At 45.0% G+C, this 19804-nt stretch overlaps 1 protein-coding gene across 5 annotated transcripts in view; it reads left to right on the forward strand.

The window, feature by feature from the left end:
* The window catches only part of FARP1 (FERM, ARH/RhoGEF and pleckstrin domain protein 1), a 311003-nt gene that overhangs the window by 244323 nt on the left and 46876 nt on the right, over positions 1-19804 (forward strand). For all 5 annotated transcript variants that reach the window (XM_019039583.4, XM_019039582.4, XM_019039584.4 and 2 more), the window contains exons 7-13: positions 1867-1981; positions 2823-2970; positions 5543-5638; positions 7117-7280; positions 7972-8040; positions 10782-10857; positions 12376-12625. In XM_019039583.4, the coding sequence (XP_018895128.3) occupies positions 1867-1981; positions 2823-2970; positions 5543-5638; positions 7117-7280; positions 7972-8040; positions 10782-10857; positions 12376-12625 (918 nt within the window). The remainder of the gene's footprint in view (positions 1-1866; positions 1982-2822; positions 2971-5542; positions 5639-7116; positions 7281-7971; positions 8041-10781; positions 10858-12375; positions 12626-19804) is intronic.

Genomic DNA, 19804 nt, shown 5'->3' on the forward strand with positions numbered 1-19804 from the left:
TCTTGTGTCCCCGCGTGCAGTGCTATCTGCCTGATAGAGCAAATGTGTGTTAGGTAAGCATCGCTCAGGCATGAGTTCAGCTGCTGTTGGCCATGAGCTCAATGTGAAGAAATTGGCAAAGTATATTTAAGATGGCTTTCAACAGAAACACACATAAGACACGGCCAGTTAACTAAAATGTTGTTTCAAGACTACTCTAGGAACCTCAACCCGTATTTCCCCTAGGAGAAATGATTCAGGAATGGCTAATTCAGTGTTTATGGTAACCTTGTAGATCATAACTGCCTTGAATAATGAGCATCAACTGCATTTCCTTGAGAACCAGATAGAAGGAATTGCAGAGAAGCCCGGCCCTCTATTGTCAAGGCAACGTATAACGATGGCAGTATGACCAGGCATGCCCCCATTTCTGTGCCATTTTCTGTGATGGAGGGTGGCAATTTTACTCTATTGAGGAAGGGAGAAATCAGTCCAGAAAAGGCAATTAGGAAATAGTGTTGTTGGTCTTTCGGATGATGAGGAAGCGAGGGAGGGGTTCTTCCAGTGCCCCGGCTGCTGCCAGGTGAGTTGGCATGGCTTTGTGCAGAACAGATATCCTCAGTGGGTGTGATTGATGGCAACACCCAGGCCATGTCCTGCTTGATTACTGGAGTGCATTGCCCTAAGTGTGACAAGCTGCTTCATGTGACAGAATGAAAGGTGAGTTTCATAGCAACAGTTCCCTTGGTTTTTATCAAAACAGCTGGGGCCTGGTCATTAGGCTACTTTTTATTAAGCTTGTTATACAGTATATGTGATACAAAGAAAAAGGTGTGCTGTCTCAGAGGTGTAACAATTGGTGTACCTTGACCTTGAGCTAGTGTTGTTAAGGCGCAGGTCTGATTTTAAAGCTCTATCCTTTAACTTTCCACATTCCAGCAGTATTGAGGACTGTCTTGAGGTTATGTGAGAAAACAAGGTTATGTGAGAATCATATTTCTCATAGACAAAAACATATAAGACTTTGCAGTCTGATCTGTTATTTCTGACAACAAGACTACGAAAAGTTTAATAAACTCATAATTTTTTTAAGCATTAGATTATCTACCTTTGCACCCACTGACAATCCTCTTTTCTCTCTACATGATAAAGCATTTGGGTTTTGCACTAGTCATTGCTAATATATATGAGTTTCACTTTGATGTTTATAAAGTCCTGAAGTTTTAGGGTTTGTTAGGAGGTCATACGGTTGTCACCCACATGTGTAGAATTTACTGCCAAGAACCTCTCCAGGTGGATGGGGAGAAAAGAAAAACTGGGAGCAGGTATGGCTGAAGATGGATGATTCTGAGGCTTTTTTTTTTTTTGGACATGGAGTCTTGCTCTGTCGCCCAGGCTAGAGTGCAGTGGCACGATCTCGGCTCACTGCAACCTCCACCTCCTGGGATCAAGCAGTTCTCCTGCCTCAGCCTCCCTAGTCGCTGGGATTACAGGTGCCCGCCACCATGCCCAGCCAATTTTTGTATTTTTGGTAGAGATGAGGTTTCGCCATGTTGCCCAGGCTGATCTTGAACTCCTGACCTCAAGTGATCTGCCTGCCCTGTACTCCCAAAGTGCTGAGATTACAGGTGTGAGCTACTGCGCCTGGCCTTGAAGCTTCTTTCTGACTAGTAGAGATGAGGAGGAGAGAAAACTGTCTTCTCACATCACCACAATTGTTAAATGTATCCTCGCATCCCGTCTCTGAGATCTGGCCCTTCTGATGTTCCCCACCAACTGGGCTCACCTTATGTTGTCTGCTAGCTTCTGTTTGGCTTGCTGGGGAATATTGACAAACTGGGAAGTGTCATTCCTATGTGACTTGTTTTTCTTTCTGTTTCTTTTTAGCTGAGATTGGGGATTTTGATGAAGCCTTGGACAGAGAGCACTTAGCAAAAAATAAATACATACCTCAGCAAGACGCACTAGAGGACAAAATCGTGGAATTTCACCATAACCACATGTAAGTCTCGTTCCTGGCTTCATATTCCCTCTGAGCCGGTTCTCTCTGCCTCCAACCTACATGGGTGTACATCCCTCCACCCCCCACACAAACAATTGTGGAGAAAAACACAAAGCGTGAGGGAGGAAGATCACAGAGGCTCATTGGGATGTGGTGATTCATCCTGGGCTCTCAGAAGCACAGGTCACCCACTGAAGCCTGGAGTTTAAGGATGCCCATGCTTTGGAACGAAAGAGAAAGTAAGAGCAAGGGACCATCCAGTCATCAAGCTAATGAGAAATTGGGAAAGGGACGTGGTCACCTAGGGACAAGGTCGGAGTATCGTGAAAATCCAGAACCTTCATAGCATCTCCATTTTTGTTTTTGTTTGGATTAATATTTTCAAAGGACTCATGGTACTTTTGGTTGTTGTTTTAAGGAGGCATTGGAGCCTGACGGCCGTGTGAAAAAGTGTTCTCTTGAACTTTGCTTGCAGGTTTAGGTTATTGAAAGCAACTAAAATCTTGTTTTAACTCAGTGGTGTTTTGCTTTTATGTGACCTTAAAGGAAACTCTTTGAGATTCCCAAAAAAAAAAAAAAAACAAAAAAAAAAAAAAAAAAAAAAAACTGGCTGAGTTTGGAGACTTTTGGGGTTTTATGTTCCATGAGCAGTGGAGGTTTTGTCCTAGCTGCTAGACTTTGGGTTACAGTGAATGGGAGGTTGGGTGTCATCTGATCGGGTAGCCCCAGTGTTTGTGATGAAATGCCTTTTTATTTCCCAGGAGAAGCTTCTTAATCTCAAATTAATAGACACAGGGAATTCAAATCTCCTGGCCTTTCTGTTTAATTTTTGTTTTGTCAGTGGACAAACACCAGCAGAATCAGATTTCCAGCTCCTAGAGATTGCCCGTCGGCTAGAGATGTATGGAATCCGGTTGCACCCGGCCAAGGACAGAGAAGGCACGAAGATCAATCTGGCCGTTGCCAACACGGGAATTCTAGTGTTTCAGGTGAGAGCCTTGAGAACACGGCCCGGTTCCCTTGGTGATAGACAGAGAAGAACTGGCCCTTCACCTCTGATTCATATTCAGTGGGCCAAGACCTCTGATCGTTATTTTTCGGCGAACAAAGAAAAATTAACCTCATCTCAGGCTTTCTGTTTCCCAGGCCCTCAGCTCCCAGATTCTATTTCACTTACCTTTGCCCTGTTTGGGGAATCCACATTACAGATTTGTTTGGTTTTATTGACTTTATAGCATCACAGAAACATGTAGCTCTCCATGGACTTACACTTAGAACACAGTATAATGGAATCGAGATTTTAGGTCCCCGAATAAACACCTTTTTCACACTTACAGATGATACTTTGCTGTAATGTGATCCTTTTTTTTTTTTTTTTTTTTCCCCCAAACACAGTTTGGCTTGAGCCAGCTTATTTGGGCGGGACTTCAGATATACTTAAAGAGTGTTAGGCACACTTTTAAGATACAGCAATTTTATAAATTCATGAAAGCCACATTCTTGCAATTTTGTAGCAAAACACATACTGCACTTGAATTCTTACTTGTATTCTACTTAAAGACATAGTGATTCTCTGCACTCTAAAATGTGTGCTCTATTGATCATTCTGCTATTGGACTGTTTCATTGATCAGTGCTTCTCTCTTAATAGCCTTATTGAAGTATTGTTGACGTACAATAAAGTGCACACACTTGAAGTGCATAGTTTGATAGGTTTTTATTATGTATATGTATATCGTATAAAATTCCCCACAAAACCAACAGAATGAACATACTCATCACCCCCAAAAGGCTGTTCAGTACATTCCTTTTCAACACAAGTGGGTAACCTGTGCTTTTAGTTTCAAAGGGATATAGAGAAAGCACCTGCCTTTCTCATGAAATAGGATCAGATTTCACCCAGTTAGGAAGTTGTAAATATGTTCAGGACCTAAAACCCTTTATTGAGCTCTTCCAGGTTTGCTTATATTTCCCCCTTATCTTTTATCAAAAGAGTTCCAGTGATTCTCTATTCATGCACCAGAAGTTTATGACAGCATAATTATTACATAATCACATCCCAAGAAGAGTTAAGTTGGCTTCCTGCCAGGTAGTAGGGAGTGACATTGTGAGAGCAGTGTGGTATTCAAGGCGGATTTTTTCTTGACAGTTTTTGACCTGCACGCGTAGCCTCTGAGTATCGGATAAGAGAAACAATAGGCCGGGCGCGGTCGCTCACGCCTGTAATCCCAGCACTTTGGGAGGCTGAGACAGGTGGATCACCTGAGGTCAGGAGTTCGAGACTAGCCTGGTCAACATGGTGAAACCCCGTCTCTACTAAAAATACAAAAATTAGCTGGGCATGATGGCATGTACCTGTAATCCCAGCTACCTGGAAGGCTGAGGCAGGAGAATCGCTTGAATTTGGGAAGCAGAGGTTGCAGTGAGCCAAGATCATACGACTGCCCTCCAGCCTGGGTGACAGAGCAAGACTGTCTCAAAAAGAAAAACAATAAAGCCAAGTGGAGTTTTCAGTACTATCATTAAATTTCAAATCACAATCCTGAACCATTTCTAAAAAGTATTAAGAAGGAAAAGAAGTGTCTCACAATTGAATTAATGTGCTTTGATTGTGTTTGACACAATCCCTAAGTATTGGGAATACCTGGGTAATGTAATCACGTGCAAAGCCTGTGTCTCTGAACCCACCTTCTTGCCAGTGCCCTATTGCTTCATTCTTGCCACGTTAAATGAACAGGCCTGGTGTTCCAGTGGGCTCCAGAGGAATTCTAATTTCAGCTGAGACTGGGCAGATGGGAGTTGGTATCCGGCAGCTCCCCGTTGTTTCTCCACCTTGTATGGAGACAATGACTCCCTGGCTGCCAAAGACGATAAGGACATGTGAACCCGGCCCAGAGACTGTGCTGGCCTTGAAGACACACAGCAGGCCTGGCCTCCCATCCTCAGTTCTACCGGTGCTGTTGGAAGCTTGATGGGCCCAGGAGCCAGACCAGCGTGGATGAAGCAGGGAGTTGATTGCAAACCTGCTGAATGTTAACCATAGCTGCCAGGAAGGCATGTGCTTGGAAGTCTCTTTCTGCCACATTAAACGTGTCATTTGCAGCAAATTAAAATAAATCCACGTTGCAGTTTCCATGTCTATAAAATGAAAATAGTAAATCCATCTTGCTGGGTTTTATCATATCAGGGTTGTTAAGATACAGTATATAAAGCCCTCAGGATGGTACCTGGCACTTCATAAGTCCTGGCAGCTAATGATTGTGGTGGTTGTCATGGTTTTTATTTCTATTTATGTTTCTTTTCATCATTATCTTGGCTAGTTTATTCTCTCCCTAGAGGCAGACTTAGTTTGAATGCCAAAATCCTATAATTAGTGAGAAATAATGATCCAGGAACAGGTATCATCCGATAGCCACAGATCCTGTGAGTTCTCTGCAAAAGTCATCTCTACTGAGCAGTCGCCTGCCAGCCCTCTTCCTTTAGCTCCCATAAGCAAAACAGACCAACTCCCAAGTTGCTTGTTATGCATTTCCTGGCTCACTGCTACTGTCTTTCTTTTTAGGGTTTCACTAAGATCAATGCCTTCAACTGGGCCAAGGTGCGGAAGCTGAGCTTCAAGAGGAAGCGCTTTCTCATCAAACTCCGGCCAGATGCCAATGTAAGTGGTCCCGGCGGGAAAGGGGACCCGTTGAGCCATGGGATGGCGTGTGTCCTGCAAGGGGTGGAGGTCTGCTTGGCAGGGCCTCCGCTGAACCTCTGGCCAGTGCTACCCAGGTGCTTTTGTCCACATGAACGCCGAGCGTCTCTAGGACAGATGTATCCAAATGGTCGGTAACTCTACGGCTGTCATCGTTGGTAAACAGCGAGCGTAAAGGAGGTACATGAACATGTACCTGGGGAGAGGGTCATTTCCCTGCGCAGATTCAGGCAGCCCCTCCTGATAAACAACCTGAGCTGTGCTATTGCTGTGCATCCAGCCCCAGGCTACACCTGGAGACCCCATTCAGTATCCTGCCCTACCCCAGGCATAGACTGACTTCCCCAATCCCTGCTGGAGGCCCTGAGCCCCCAGTGGAACTCATTTTCATGGGCTAATTAGGTTCCCTTCCCCACTTACTTCCCACAACACGCCTCACACTGTGGCCCACGCCAGGACTGGGACGGGAAGGGAGGAGAAGCCTCTTCTTTGTCTGCCGGAAATGGTGACGGAGGAGGTGGGTGATGTGTCCTGGGCGTCTGTCCCCAGCCAGCATGTAGAGTTCTTTTTCCCATGGCAAAGAAGATGATAAATGGCAATTAGGCTTATAGTGTAGCTACAATCTGGGTTCAGTAGGTTTTCATGGCCCGATCTGGGAAGCATATACCCATTTTAAATGGTTTTCCACGGAAAAATTCACTAGAGTTCCAAAAAGCTGCCTTATAAATAAAGAACTGCAGCACAGCTTGTTTGTAAGTTGGGTCCACCCAAAACTGTGAGATCCCCCAAAATAGTTAGAACTGCTGGGAATGCTAAGGATGGTAGTAACTTTTGTTTATATAATATGGCCACTTCAATTGGGAGCAGAAAATCTCTATATCCCCTTTCCAGAATCAAAGGGCATGATTTTTTTCAGCCGAGAGTGACACTTTGTGCTCCAGAAAAAAAAATTCATTTCCTGTGTAGTTCCTGGGGTGGCCTGGAGCCCGGAGCTGTGGGCGACTTCACAGAGAAACGACGTAAGAGCCAACATTGACACGAAGTATGAGGAAGAGGATGAACGTTGCGTTTCAGTGATTTTAAGGAGGCAGGAAGGGACTTTCAGTATCTGGGTTTTGTTTTTCAAGGAAATGTAAGCCAAATAAACATAATTTGTATATGAAATCTGTCAAAAAATGGTGTCACTTCCATTGAAGCCATGTGGCTGTTTCTGTCACCCGTCTAAGAGATTCTGTGGGGAAGAAAATGATGGACTAGGGACCACATCTTGTCCTTAAGAATAACTAGAGTTTAGTAAGTCTTTGCATTGATGGTCATGCTGTAATAAAATACACAGCGAAAACTTTATCGGACAAAGCTATCTTCTGCCCCTTTTCTCCTATTTCAGTGGTGTATCTATGGGTAATGGAAAAAACCACCGTTGTATTTTCCCTTTTTAGAGTGCGTACCAGGATACCTTGGAATTCCTGATGGCCAGTCGGGATTTCTGCAAGTCCTTCTGGAAAATCTGTGTTGAACATCATGCCTTCTTTAGACTTTTTGAAGAGCCCAAACCAAAGCCCAAGCCCGTCCTCTTTAGCCGGGGGTCATCATTTCGGTTCAGGTGAGGTCGCCACTTCGTGCCTCCGTTTGCTGGGTGCACGTTTTTCCTCCCGCCTCTCACAGCCGCTGTGACACACAGCAGGTCAGGGAGGTGAATGCTCATTGGCCTCCAGGAGCTATGGCCAAGCGGGGGTGCTTGTATCGTAATCCCAGTGGGCTCTGTTTGAACAGCAGAGGCACCAGGCAAAGCCACCCAGTCATGGTAAACACCTAGCGGGAGTCTCTAACTCAGAAAGGATTTCTCTCTCTGTAGAAGTACAATGTCTTACTAACATTTGGTGTTGCTTCATAGAATATGTGGACTTCGATGTTATTGGTGAACTTTTCCATTCATTTTTAACAAATCATTGTCTGCCATGTGTCAAATACTGTTCCAGGCACTGAGCCCAGTGGTCCCTGCCTTCACGAAAGGTACAGGCTCTTGGGATGGTTGCTTAGTAACCAAACACAGTTATCAAGTGGGCTTAGTTAATTGAACATTTTTTCTATATATTCAAGGAAAATATCAAGAGACTGAGTGGACCCAAAAATACAGAGTCTGTTAGGATTGCTTTTGGTCCTGGCTAGCCAAGCAACCCTGCATCTCTCCCAGTTAGGGAAGGAGGGGAAGTGAAGCCCTGAAGCATCATTTGTGTGTTTAAATGAGAATGCCTTGGTATTTCTCCCCTTCCCTGTTGTGGTCTCTGTTTCAGTGGTCGGACTCAGAAGCAGGTTCTCGACTATGTTAAAGAAGGAGGACATAAGAAGGTGCAGTTTGAAAGGTAAGAGAAGCTTCAATGCTACTTCCAGTCTGAGAAGGCTCAGACTCGCCAGGCAACAGTTTGTTGCTGCTAAATATTTCTTTACCCAGACTTCAGACTTGATGTCCCTTGAGTTGTAAATGATAGTCGCAGTCACCCTCAGCAAGTCCAGTGTTAGAGAGGAAGGTTTTAGAGCCCAGGGGCACACCCTCGAGAGTGAGATGAGAACAGACAGAAAGGACTAGGGGAGGCGGGAGAGGACATACTGGGGAAGGAGAGAAGGGCTTAGGACATCACAGTGGGGGATGAAGCATGATAAAAACTAGCTCACTGGTGAGTCCTTCAATATTTTGGGATTTGTATTGAAAGTATGTCTATGAACATTTTAATTAAATCAAGTAAATCTGGATGAGCAGAAACAGGATTTTTTCTTTCTCAAAACAGGGTCTTGCTCTGTTGCCCAGGCTAGAGTGCAGTGGTGTGATCACAGCCCACTGCAGCCTCAGCCTCTGGGACTCGATCAATCCTCCCACCTCAGCCTCCTGAGTAGCTGGGACCACAGGTGCCCACCACCACTCCCAGCTAAATTTTTGTAGAGATGGGGTCTGCCTATGTTGCCAGGGCTGGTCTCAAACTCCTGGGCTCAAGCCATCTTCCCGCCTTGGCCTCCCAAAGTGCTGGGATTACAGGCAAGAGTCACCATGCCCAGCCAGAAACAGGATTTATTATTATTATTGTTGTTGTTGTTATCAAACACTTGTAGCCCTTAGTGTGTGCCAGGCTGTTCCAAGCACTGGGCCTGTGTGAACTCATTGAGTCTTCACCTCAGCTCTGTGAGGTCAGTGTTCTTTTATTCCCTTTATAAAGATGGAGACACTGAGTCCCCAGTAGGTTAAATAAGTAGTCCAGGTCTCATAGCTGCTAAGCAGTTTCTGGCCAGCCAGCCAGCTCCCGAGCCCAATGCTCCAAGGAGGAGCAGCAGAACCCAAGGAGGGTAAAGGAGCGGAGGATGGGCCTCAAGAACTAGTTACTGCATGTAGCGTTTTTAAAAAACTTTTTTCATTTTCATACATTTAAAAATTACAGTAAAGTACAGGGAAGTCAGCAAACACCCAGATTCCTACTACTTAGAATTAACAGCCATTAACAGTTGGACACATTTGTTTCTGGGGTTGTTTTTTCTTCTTTTATTTGCAGCTCTTGTTACAGACATGGTAAAACCCCCTTGAACCACCAGCTCTGGTAATTTCCCTTCTCCCCTCCCCAGAGGCAGCTGCCAAATTTAGGCTCCTTTCTGTATGCATATTACCGCATCCCAAAAGAGTGTGTAGAATTGCTCTGGAAGCCTGGCACAATGGCACACTCCTGTAATCCCAGCACTTTGGGATGCCAAAGTGGGTGGATCACTTGAACTCAGGAGTTTGAGACCAGCCTGGGTAACATGATGAAACCTCATCTCTACCAAAAAAAAAAAAAAAATAGCTGGATGTGGTGGTGCATGCCTGTGGTCCCAGCTACTTGGGAGGCTGAGGTAGGACGATTGCTTGAGCGTGGGAGGTCAAGGCTGCAGTGAGCCAAGATTGTGCCACTGCCCTCCAGCTCTGGGCCACAGAGCGAGATCCTGTCCCAAAAAAAGAAAAGAAAAACTGCTCTGAGTGTGTTCTTTTCATTCATATAAGTACTCTCATATATAATTCTGCATCTTGCTTTTTTAATACTACCTTTTTTTTGAGATCTGTTTTAAGGGCCATACAGTAGTATGAAGATACTACACTGTATTTCTCTGATTCTCTATTGAGAACCATCCAGATTATTTCAGTATTTTGTTTTGATTTTGCTGAAATAAACCTGCTTCTGTGGCCATCCCTGCATCTTCCTTCTACCACAAATCTGTGGTGCTTTCTCATGCCCTGTCTCTATAAATGTCATGTTCAGGAGATTTTTTTCAGGAGGTTTTTTTTTTTGGAGATGAATCCCATAATTTTCCTGGACAGTCAATAGTTAGTATTTGAAGACCATGTAAGAAATAGCCCAGTTCTCTCTCTGATTCAGAATGTGGATCTCTAGAGCTTTTCTGTGCTAACCTGGAGTATTTTGAAGAAGAGCTGGATGTGCCTGGGAATAGAATCTATATTTACACAGTCTCATGAATTTCAAGACCTGAGCATTTCGGTGCCTGTTTGATAGGGAAAAGGGGAATAGGCAGACTGAGAGGGAAGAGATGAAAGAGACGTGTCAAGATGCTGTTAAAGTCAGTTCCTTCTACTGTTGAGGGCAGGCCTTTTCCTCTGAACTTACTGCTTTGATAGAGTGAGCGGATGAGTGGTAATTGCCTCTGTTATAGAACTGATCCAGAAAATAATTACCTAAAGTACATGAATTGATTTCGTATTGTCAGACCATAGCTTGCCATTCAGAGCATGGGAGGGCGCAGCCACATCCTCCCTCCTCTGTGACTTTCCCCTTCACTAGAAAGGTCCTGCTCAGTTGCTAAATGTTTCTTCACGAGCTGCACCATGAGAACTACAACAAGGGCTTCTGAGAATTTCTCCAAGATTTAAGTAACCCTTGAACCATGCAAGTGCTATCAGAGGATGACTGCGTATGTTTCCAAGTAGCATTTGTAAAGGTGCCTCTGGGTACCATCATTATTGAGGAAGGCACTAATAAGTCCAACAAAAGGACTTTTGTTTCATTTAAAACCAAGGAAAAAGAAACAAAAACCTCACCTAACTTTAATGATCTTGTGTGATTTTTCCCAGGAAGCACAGCAAGATTCATTCTATCCGGAGCCTTGCTTCACAGCCTACAGAACTGAATTCGGAAGTGCTGGAGCAGGTCAGTGATGGCGCTGTCCTATGATAACTCTGCTTTTCCCCACACTTCCTCCACGGAGCCCTGGGCTTCAGAGCGGGCTTTCTTGTTCTCTGTCCTTTCCTTTGGGGTTTTTAGCAGATGAGAATCTGATTATGGGCCTTGGCTTTGACCAGATATAGGCTTTGTGCCATGTGCCGGCAGCCTGGGCTCAGAGGCCGTGGAGTGTGTTGTGTTTTCAGCTGCCTTCTCATCTCCCATGCGGTGCTCTAAGCCACTGACAACTCAGCTCAGCGGCGGAACCATCGCGGCAGTGGGCAGAGCCGAGACTGACTCTCCAGCTAAATGGGTCCACTTGGGAAGAGATGGGGACCCGCTTTGTAACCAATGGGTGTAACTCCTGCCTGGTGCCAAGGCCAGAAGCCTTTGCTGGCACAGAACTGGTCGGCGAGTTCCCAGAGCTTGTATTACAGGGTAGTGACCAAAATTGGCAGTAAGAGACATTATCACTCTTGCTCTGAGGGTGGCAAAAGCTCGTTTTCCCTGGAGTTGGTCTCTGGGTAAGTTCTCAGGGCTTTCTCTAAAAGAGAAAAAGAAACTTGGGGAAGAATATAAAGGAGGTTTCATCGTGTGAATCCAAAAAAACCCCTTTCCCCATCCAGGCTGCCCTGAGAAGTATAAGCAAACATGTCCTTTGTCGTTTTTCTGATGACTGTGTCAACTTGCCTTCAGGGGTCCCTGATGTGCCTGCCTATCCTTCCCTGGAGACCCCCTGTGGGCTGGAAGGGCCGTCTTGTTCCGTAGAAGCTTTACAAGCCCAACATGAGCAGGACGTGATGGCTGGCACCTGTAATCCCAGCACTTTGGGAGGCCAAGGCGGGAGGATCACTTGGCCCCAGGAGTTCAAAGCCAGCCTGGGCAACGTAGACCCCAGTCTCTATAAAAAAATTTAAAAATTAGCCGGGTGTGGTGGCACATGCCTGTGGTCCTAGCCACTTGGGAAGCTGAGGTAGGAGGATTGCTTGACCCCAGGAGTTCAAGCGCAGCCTGGACAACACAGGGAGACCCCATCTCTACAAAAAAATTTTTTTTAATTAGCCGGACATGGTGGCGCAGGACTGTGGTCCCAGCTACTTGGGAGGATTGCTTGAGCCCAAGAGGTCGAGGCCGCTGTGAGCTGTGGTTGCAGCACTGCACTCCAGCCTAGGTGACAGAGTAAGATCCTGTCTCCCCCTCCAAAAAAGAAAAGCAAAGCAAACCCCAGCATGAGTCGGCGGGTCCTGGAAAGCAGAGACCGGGCCTGGCTTGTGCTGCCGGGAACAGTGCTGTCAGCCGCCACGCCCTGAAGGAACCTTCTGGATCACGCCCAGATGTGCCTCCGTGATTGCTGCTAGGTCAGAGCGCTCCGGGGCAGTTCTCCCGCCGCAGAGGCCTCGGGTGTTCTTCCCGGAGACCCTGGCTCTCCTTTTGTGTTTTCAGCCTTGGAATAACAGTCTCCCTCTTCTCTATCTCTCTGCACCTTTTCCCCCCCACCCCACCCAGTCTCAGCAGAGCGCCAGCCTTACATTTGGAGAAGGTGCCGAATCTCCAGGGGGCCAGAGCTGCCGGCAAGGAAAGGAACCGAAGGTTTCCGCCGGGGAGCCGGGGTCGCACCCGAGCCCTGCGCCGAGGAGAAGCCCCGCGGGTAACAAGCAGGCCGACGGAGCCGCCTCGGCGCCCACGGAGGAAGAGGAGGAGGTCGTTAAGGATAGGACCCAGCAGAGTAAACCTCAGCCCCCGCAGCCAAGCACAGGTCCAGCATCCCGGGCTGCCAGAGGCAGCAGTACTTCCATTCCTTTCATTGACTGCAGTGACGTAGATAGCGAATACGACCTTCTTAGAGAACAAGCGTCCCTATCCCGGTCCCGATCCCGGTCCCGATCCCGGTCCCAAACAAATGACAATTATGAGGGTGATCTGACCAGCGGTGTCTATCTGCTGTCCAGGGAGGAGGGGCGAAGAGAGGCTGGGCGTAGGGCTTCCCCGCACTCTGCGAAGTCCTCCCGGCCTCCTTCCAGAGAATTCCTTGATGACGATTCAGCAGACATAACCTTTGATATGAGCGGGAGCCCTCGACTCCCAAGGCATAGCTCTCTCATAGATGAAATGTTCAAGGGCTCGGCTGGTCACAGCCCCCTGGCCACTCCATTGTCTCCCAGCAGCAGCAGTTCAAGTCCAAATATGAGTTGGGACAGAACTGGGTCTCAAGGCTATGTTTCTGAAAATGGACATGACCATAGAGAGGGGAGTATGGGAGAAGACACTCTCCCGGGCCAGGGTCCTCCTTATGAACACTGTTCCCCCACCTCGCCAAGGCCATACTTGCGGAATCTTCCTGGTAGATGTAATAAGTCAGAGACAGATCCACTCATCCTTAGCCAGGTAGCATTTACCCCGGAGGCCATGGATGGGCTTGGTGGCCGTGGGAAGGGGGGGCAAGCCAGCGCAGCTGCTCCCGAGGGTAGAAGGATGGCTAATGGCACACCCCCCATGAGTGCAGCCTCCAAGGTCCCTGCTGTGCAGTCGGTGTGTGCCAGTGACATGGCGGGGCAGCTGGCACCCCTGCAAGTGACCGAGGGCTCCACCAGCAGTGGGACTGAGTCCAGTGAGTCAGACTCTGAGATGCTGATCCCCGGGAGCCAGCCCCTCATATTTGGTAACCCGGCAGTGCTGCGTTCCCCGTCCCTACTGAGAAGCCGGGGGTCCTTGGGTGGCCTGCATTTGAGTGAGGAACAGGAGGAGGATGAGTGAGGAGGCCAGGAGCCAAGTCTTCAGCCCGAGCAACCTGGGGTCACGAGACCAGGGTTTCCCTAAAGATGATCTGTTCTAGTGACTCATTCATTTGTAGTCTACATTTGTTAGAGGAGATTTTGGACAGGCACATGTTTGAAAGGGTCTGCCTGACTTCTAAAATCGTTAAGAAAAACAAAACTTCAAATAAGTGGCTTGCTTTCCAGAAAAGGGCAAGATAAACAGCAAGTCCTAATGACAAGTTCTCAGGAGCTTGTTTATTTTGCTGGTTGAAGGCTAGGAAGAAACACTTTATTATGAATCCGATCATGTGTATAGTGTGTTATATTTATATGGCAATTTTCTGTGTATGTTCAATTATGCAGCTCACCCTCCTGTTGGTTGAGAGTTTGAACTGAAGCATCCTTGAGATTACAGAAAAGGGTTTCCCATTCTCCCCTTCTTTAAAAGGAGGGCTGCTTTGTCCATGCCTCATGAAGTGAGGAATTGGCACTATTCAAAGCCAAATGTAAATTGATAGCTAGTTGAGATTATGTTGGTGAAATCTTTAGTCAAGAATAATGAATATTTTAATGGGAAGAATTTGGGGTTATTTCTGCTTCCCAGGCTTCCTGTGAAATACTAGAAAAGTTGTCAAATCTTCATGAATTGTGATCTACTTGGGATTGCTGGTTTGGTTTAGGTTTGCATTGGTGGATCATATTGTTATGTTTTAAGAAGTACAATTCTGCCTCTCAGAATCTCTTGGTGAAACTGAAATCCTATTGAGTGCGGACACAGGGAAGAGCAACACCTTGAAATAGGCACTGTTGTCACCAGTAGGTCAACAAACTAAATGCCTGCCTTTGAATTGTGTACAGCGCAGAGGAGGACTGTTTTCCAGCATGGTTGCTCTTGGTTGGTTTACAGACACAGTCTTACCATTCACACTCTGGTGAATGGTGTCCTCTATTGGGAATAGTGATACTGGGATGTTTCTCTGAGCCAGAAAAAAGAAAGTGTAAGGAGAGAGAGATTGACTTCTTTTTAAATCTTGCCCACCAGGGTCACTGCCTTTCACCCAGCATTCCTGCATTTTAGATTAAAGAGCCTGGTTTTCACTTGAAGTTTCTCTGCCTTAGCTGCACGTTGCAATTTTCTGAGATATTTTAAAAATTAGTGATGCCGGGACCCTGACCCTAGGGATTTTGGTCTCATTGGTCTTGAGTGCTCCTTGGGCTTCCCAGCTGTTTGTACTGGGCAGCCAGGGTCACTTCTTACCGAGGCTGTCTCGAATCTAGTGGAATACAGTAAAAATGTTAGCTAAATTTTTGGCTTGCTCGCAGAGTGAGAAAAATATCACAAACAAACTGCTTTTTCTTGATGCCTGTGATTTGTACTTTTCGGCCTTAGGTACTTTTTTTTGGAAAAAAAAAAAAGGATAAATTGTAGAATAAAATTTTTAGATCCTAAGTAACTACAAAATTATCGAAAAGAGTCCTAACAAGGATAGCTCTCTGATGTGCCGCCATACCAGGGCCTCACTGGGCTCATCACGTGACCTGATCACAAGGGAAGCACCAAGCGTGCTTAGGACACTGAGTAGAATTTGGCAGCAGCATAGAAAATGGAGGAGGATCGGCTCATCTCATTGACAAATGATATCTGTCCACATGAATGTCCAGAAGTCGGTTTTAAAGAGTCTGAACACTTAATCCGTTTTTATACAGACTTTTTTTGCTTTGTTTTCCTAATCATTTGATTCAGTGCCTGATTGAATCAAGCTGATTGTTGGATCGTTTGAGAGTTGTTCATTGAAGTAGTCTATTTACGCCTTGCTTTAAATTTATATATTTAACAGAATTTTTAAACTGGAAGGGACCTCAGAGGTTCTTCTGGGCAAACCTTCATTTCTTATTCTGAAAAAGTTAAGTGACTTTGCATAACTAATACAGCTATTGCATGACAAAGCTGAAACTGTAACCTCGTCTCTAGGCTTCACTTTTTTAGTCTATGTGATATCTTGGTGCAATAGGAGCTTTTTGATTCAATATTTTAATTTTGGAGAGTCATATGAATTAATAATTCAAATCGGATGTGGAGACTAGTGATCAAGTAGACTTAGGCAATTACAGGCCATAATAGGTGGGAAGAACTACTTCTTTTTATATTGTGAGGGTTTTGCAGTTATAACACATTTTTGCATAATCTGTTCAGACATAGGAAAAATGTCAGTTTGCTATGAGTGTTCAGTGAAGTGTGAGTTAAACAGAACCAAGTGTGGAATCCTGTGGTTTATCTGTGAAAGTGGTTTGTTCAAATGAATTTTTTTCCCCTCTAATTATACAGCATTCTGATAATGAAATACGATTGAGCACTAGGTATGAACTTATACAGCGCATGACAGGAATCGTCAAATGTAAGCATCCCAGAGCAAAATACGCTTCGATCATTATTTTGTTTTGCTTTTTCCTACAGCAGTGATTTTTATCTAAGTATTTTAAGAGCAGTTGATCAATGGCAGTATACTCCGTTCTGTATTGATGAGATTTTTCACTTTAAGAGTTGCTCATAGAGTCTTTCCCTCACTGGCTTTGTACCAGGCAAGCAACTTAATTTCTGCTTCTTGGCCAGTATTCACAAAAGCAGCAATCCTGGTGTAATTAATGGTGCTTATAGTTTGTTTAAAGGCTGTTTATCATACATCCTGATGTGCTGCGAATAGTCACTACTTGCCTCAAGAGGAGCTTGTCCTATGCTAATAAAGATTCCATAACATTGGCCAAAGGGTCTGTTTATACATTCTTTGAGCCTGGTGGAGCACGTTTGCTGAGGTGATGTGGTCTCCCCAGTGTCACTGTGAAGAGCTCAGTCAGGAAAAGCCAGCAGCATCTACCCTGCCACCCTCCAAACCTTCTGACTTTGGGGAGACTCCAGTCCCCCAGGTCTTCACCCAGCCTGCAGATCTCATTCTAGCTTAACAAGGGCATGCGTGTGCATGAAGTTGAACTAAGAGTGGAGGAAGGCCAGAGGTAGGGTTGGGTGTGATACTAGGTAGCAGATATTACAGACTTCTGAATGCATTCAGATTTCCAAAGGGTTTCCTGAGACCTCTCAACCAATCTTTCTAGGACAATAGCTAGTGTAGGGGTCTCCTGACTCAACAGGGGACCCAGGCCTTCAGATACCAGCCACTCACTGGCTGCTCTCTGACATGCTATCTTAAGACCGTGAATGGAAGACAAGCCCTATATAAACACAAATCTTAAAGCCACTGTTGGCTACTCCAGGGCCTCCTTGTGCTAATATCTTTTGTTGGATATTATTTCAAAATATGTGAATTTTAGACCCTTTTGTGGTTGCCTTTGCTGCCGCTTGTTAAGGGCAAAATAAAAACGCAAGAAATTCTTTTAGCATGAAGAAATACATTTAATGAGCTCCAGAACTCAAAATAAATGGCTTCAGCTCCTTGAACAGTCATCTGTATGCCATTGATAATATTTTATTAGATAGGCGTTTAATTAGAGGAAGTCTGCGGGCCAGATTCTTCCCTGCATGTGTGATTCATATTTGGGAATTTCTGATTTATCTCCCCCCAATTGTGCCATGTGGCCTGCACTTAAAATGTAAGTAATTCTGATTTTATTCTCAAGAACTTATTTGAAGATTTAAGCCAAGCAATGCTGAAAAAAGCTAGGCCTGCAAAACTAAAACATAGCACGAGCCTCTCAAAATTTCCACCAAATATACAAAATCCAGTCTGCTCTGAATGCGCATCAGAAACTCAACTTTGGTTATTAGCCCTGGAATTTGGTGCCAAAAACAAAAATTTGGTTTTGTTGTCAAGCAATTTCTAAAGGAAGAAACAATGTAAATATTAATCTGTCATTTTAAATGTTGTTGAAACTGCCGTGAGTGTGCACACAGCTGTTTCATACCTGTAATCAGTATTCGCATGCTTTCAGTCCACTGTTTCTACTTAAAGCATTATTCCATATTTCAGCACAGAATGACTTTGGTGAAACTGTAGCTGTTAGTGAGTAATTGCGTTACAGGCAGACCCAGTCTTAAATTAACAAATCTGGGTTCCCTTAACTGTCAGGTTTATGTTGGTTTTATTTGCTTCTATCTGGATCCCTTCTCTTTGCCTGGGACCTTATTCTGATTAGCTAGATTTTTAAGAGCTCTTAGAGTTACATTCCCCAGAAAGACTTTTTTTCTCTGGACTTATGGTCTGTAAACATTTCTCCTCTGATGGTCATGGAGTTAGTTCTAAGACTGGCCTTCCTCTAGTTTGATGGTATGAGTCTATTCTATTGCTACTAAATTTTACAGATTGAACTGCAGAAGAGTCTTTCTAGGTAATCCCTGTAACAGAGCAAGTTTCTTTGAACCCTAGCCATGTATGCATAGTGTTCCATTATTGGAACGCTAAGCATGTGGGAGTTATTTATATCTTACTGCTCACGGTCATCATCAAGGTCTGATTACAGAAATTCAAAAAATTACAACCTCAGGCATAAATTTAAAGAGGTGGCCACTTAAAAATAATCCGTTGCTACCATTTCCACTTAAAATGGTAGCTCTCTGATGAGTTTTATATTGGCTGTCTGTTAGCCAAGCCCGTAAGAGCATATGGAGAGAAAGGTACGATTGAATGAACTTCTGTGAGCGGCATAAAGACATTTACTCTGACAACATTAAAGAATTTACTGGTACTGTTTTTTTTTTCCTTGTTAGTTTAATTCCATCTGTTTCTGTTTAACTGAGTGAAACAATAAAAATGGTGTCTCTAGTGAGCACATGTGCACACCTCTCCCAGTTGTTGGGATTTAAAATGAAGCTGTGACTTTTAGGCCAAAATTAGCCTGACACTTAATATAGCAGTTTTCTTTCTATTAAAAAATAGTGACAAAACACACACACACACACACACACACGCACAATCTGTATGATGATTTGGCCTGGAGTTGTAGACATCACAGATCAAAAGTGGCCTGGTGCTAGCTGTTTGGATATATCCTTGAAAAGGGCAACTTTGTCATTTCCTAGAGTAACCTAGAGAGAGATTTCCAAGCATTTCCCCATGAACAGAAGTGGTAAATGCTGATTTATTGTGCCATATGTGTGTTTGGGAGGAGGGGAGATAGCGTCTTGTTTTGAAAAAAGTTCTCACTTCATAAAATAAACAGCACACCACTCCAAAAAACAAAAAAAAAGATGAAACCTCAAGCAGGAGGAACTTTTTTTTTAACCCCTAGTGAAAGCAATTAAACGTCTTGGTAGACGCTAGGGAAGAATTAGAAAATCTTCTTTTCCTGAAAGCTTTAAACATTGTATAGACTCTGATTTGTTCAGGATCATTTCGGTGTAGACTGGCCACTCGACACAGACATCACAGCATGGTAGCCTCGAAACCAAGCCTTCAGCATCTTCTCGGTGCCCGGTGTTGGAGTGTTACTTGGAGTGGAGGCAGTGCATTTGCATCTTCATGTAGTCTCCAGATCAGGTTACTCTGATTTGTCTTGGAGTGGCTTTCTGTTTGAAAGTAGGGAGGATTAAAAATCAACTGTTGCCACGGGATATCTGATCTCCATGAGTAGTTGCAAGCCAGTCTAAAAGGTTCACAGGGCCGGCGCCGCCAGTGCGGTCATGGAAAATCGTGCTGTGAGATACTGGAGTGTGCTGCTGAGGCCAGGTGCAGCAACTGCAGAGTGTTGAGGAGTGAGGGGTAGTTAGAAATCACTGCAACATGGAAAAGCACACAGACCAAGGACGCTAAGGAGGGAGCGAGGACTACCGGGCAGGCGTGCGTGTGTGGAGTAAAATGCATCCGACAGTGATTGACTCCACTTTTGAGTGAGATGTGGAGGCAGTAGTGGTGTGGGGGTTGTGAGGGAGTGAGTCTGCTTTATTATGAATCAGGATTGATAGCTGGCCTTAAAGTGGGAAATGATAGAAGGGTCACTTAGGACCTGCCACTTAGTCCTGCTCACTTAGGAGCCTGCAGTGGCATGGTGACCAGTCTGTTATTACTCATAGATGACCTTTTCTGGCTCTTGAAACCAAGCTAACAACTCCTTTTTTTTCTGGGCCTCAAAGTTTCTTTGTAGGAAGTAAAGCATTTGTCACTTTCCCTGCAGTGATTTATAGAAAGACTGAAGATAGGTCTTCCTGAGTTAAGGACGCACACTGGCTGCTC

Source organism: Gorilla gorilla, chromosome 14 (assembly GCF_029281585.2).
Source record: "Gorilla gorilla gorilla isolate KB3781 chromosome 14, NHGRI_mGorGor1-v2.1_pri, whole genome shotgun sequence".
NCBI classification, from domain to species: domain Eukaryota; kingdom Metazoa; phylum Chordata; class Mammalia; order Primates; family Hominidae; genus Gorilla; species Gorilla gorilla.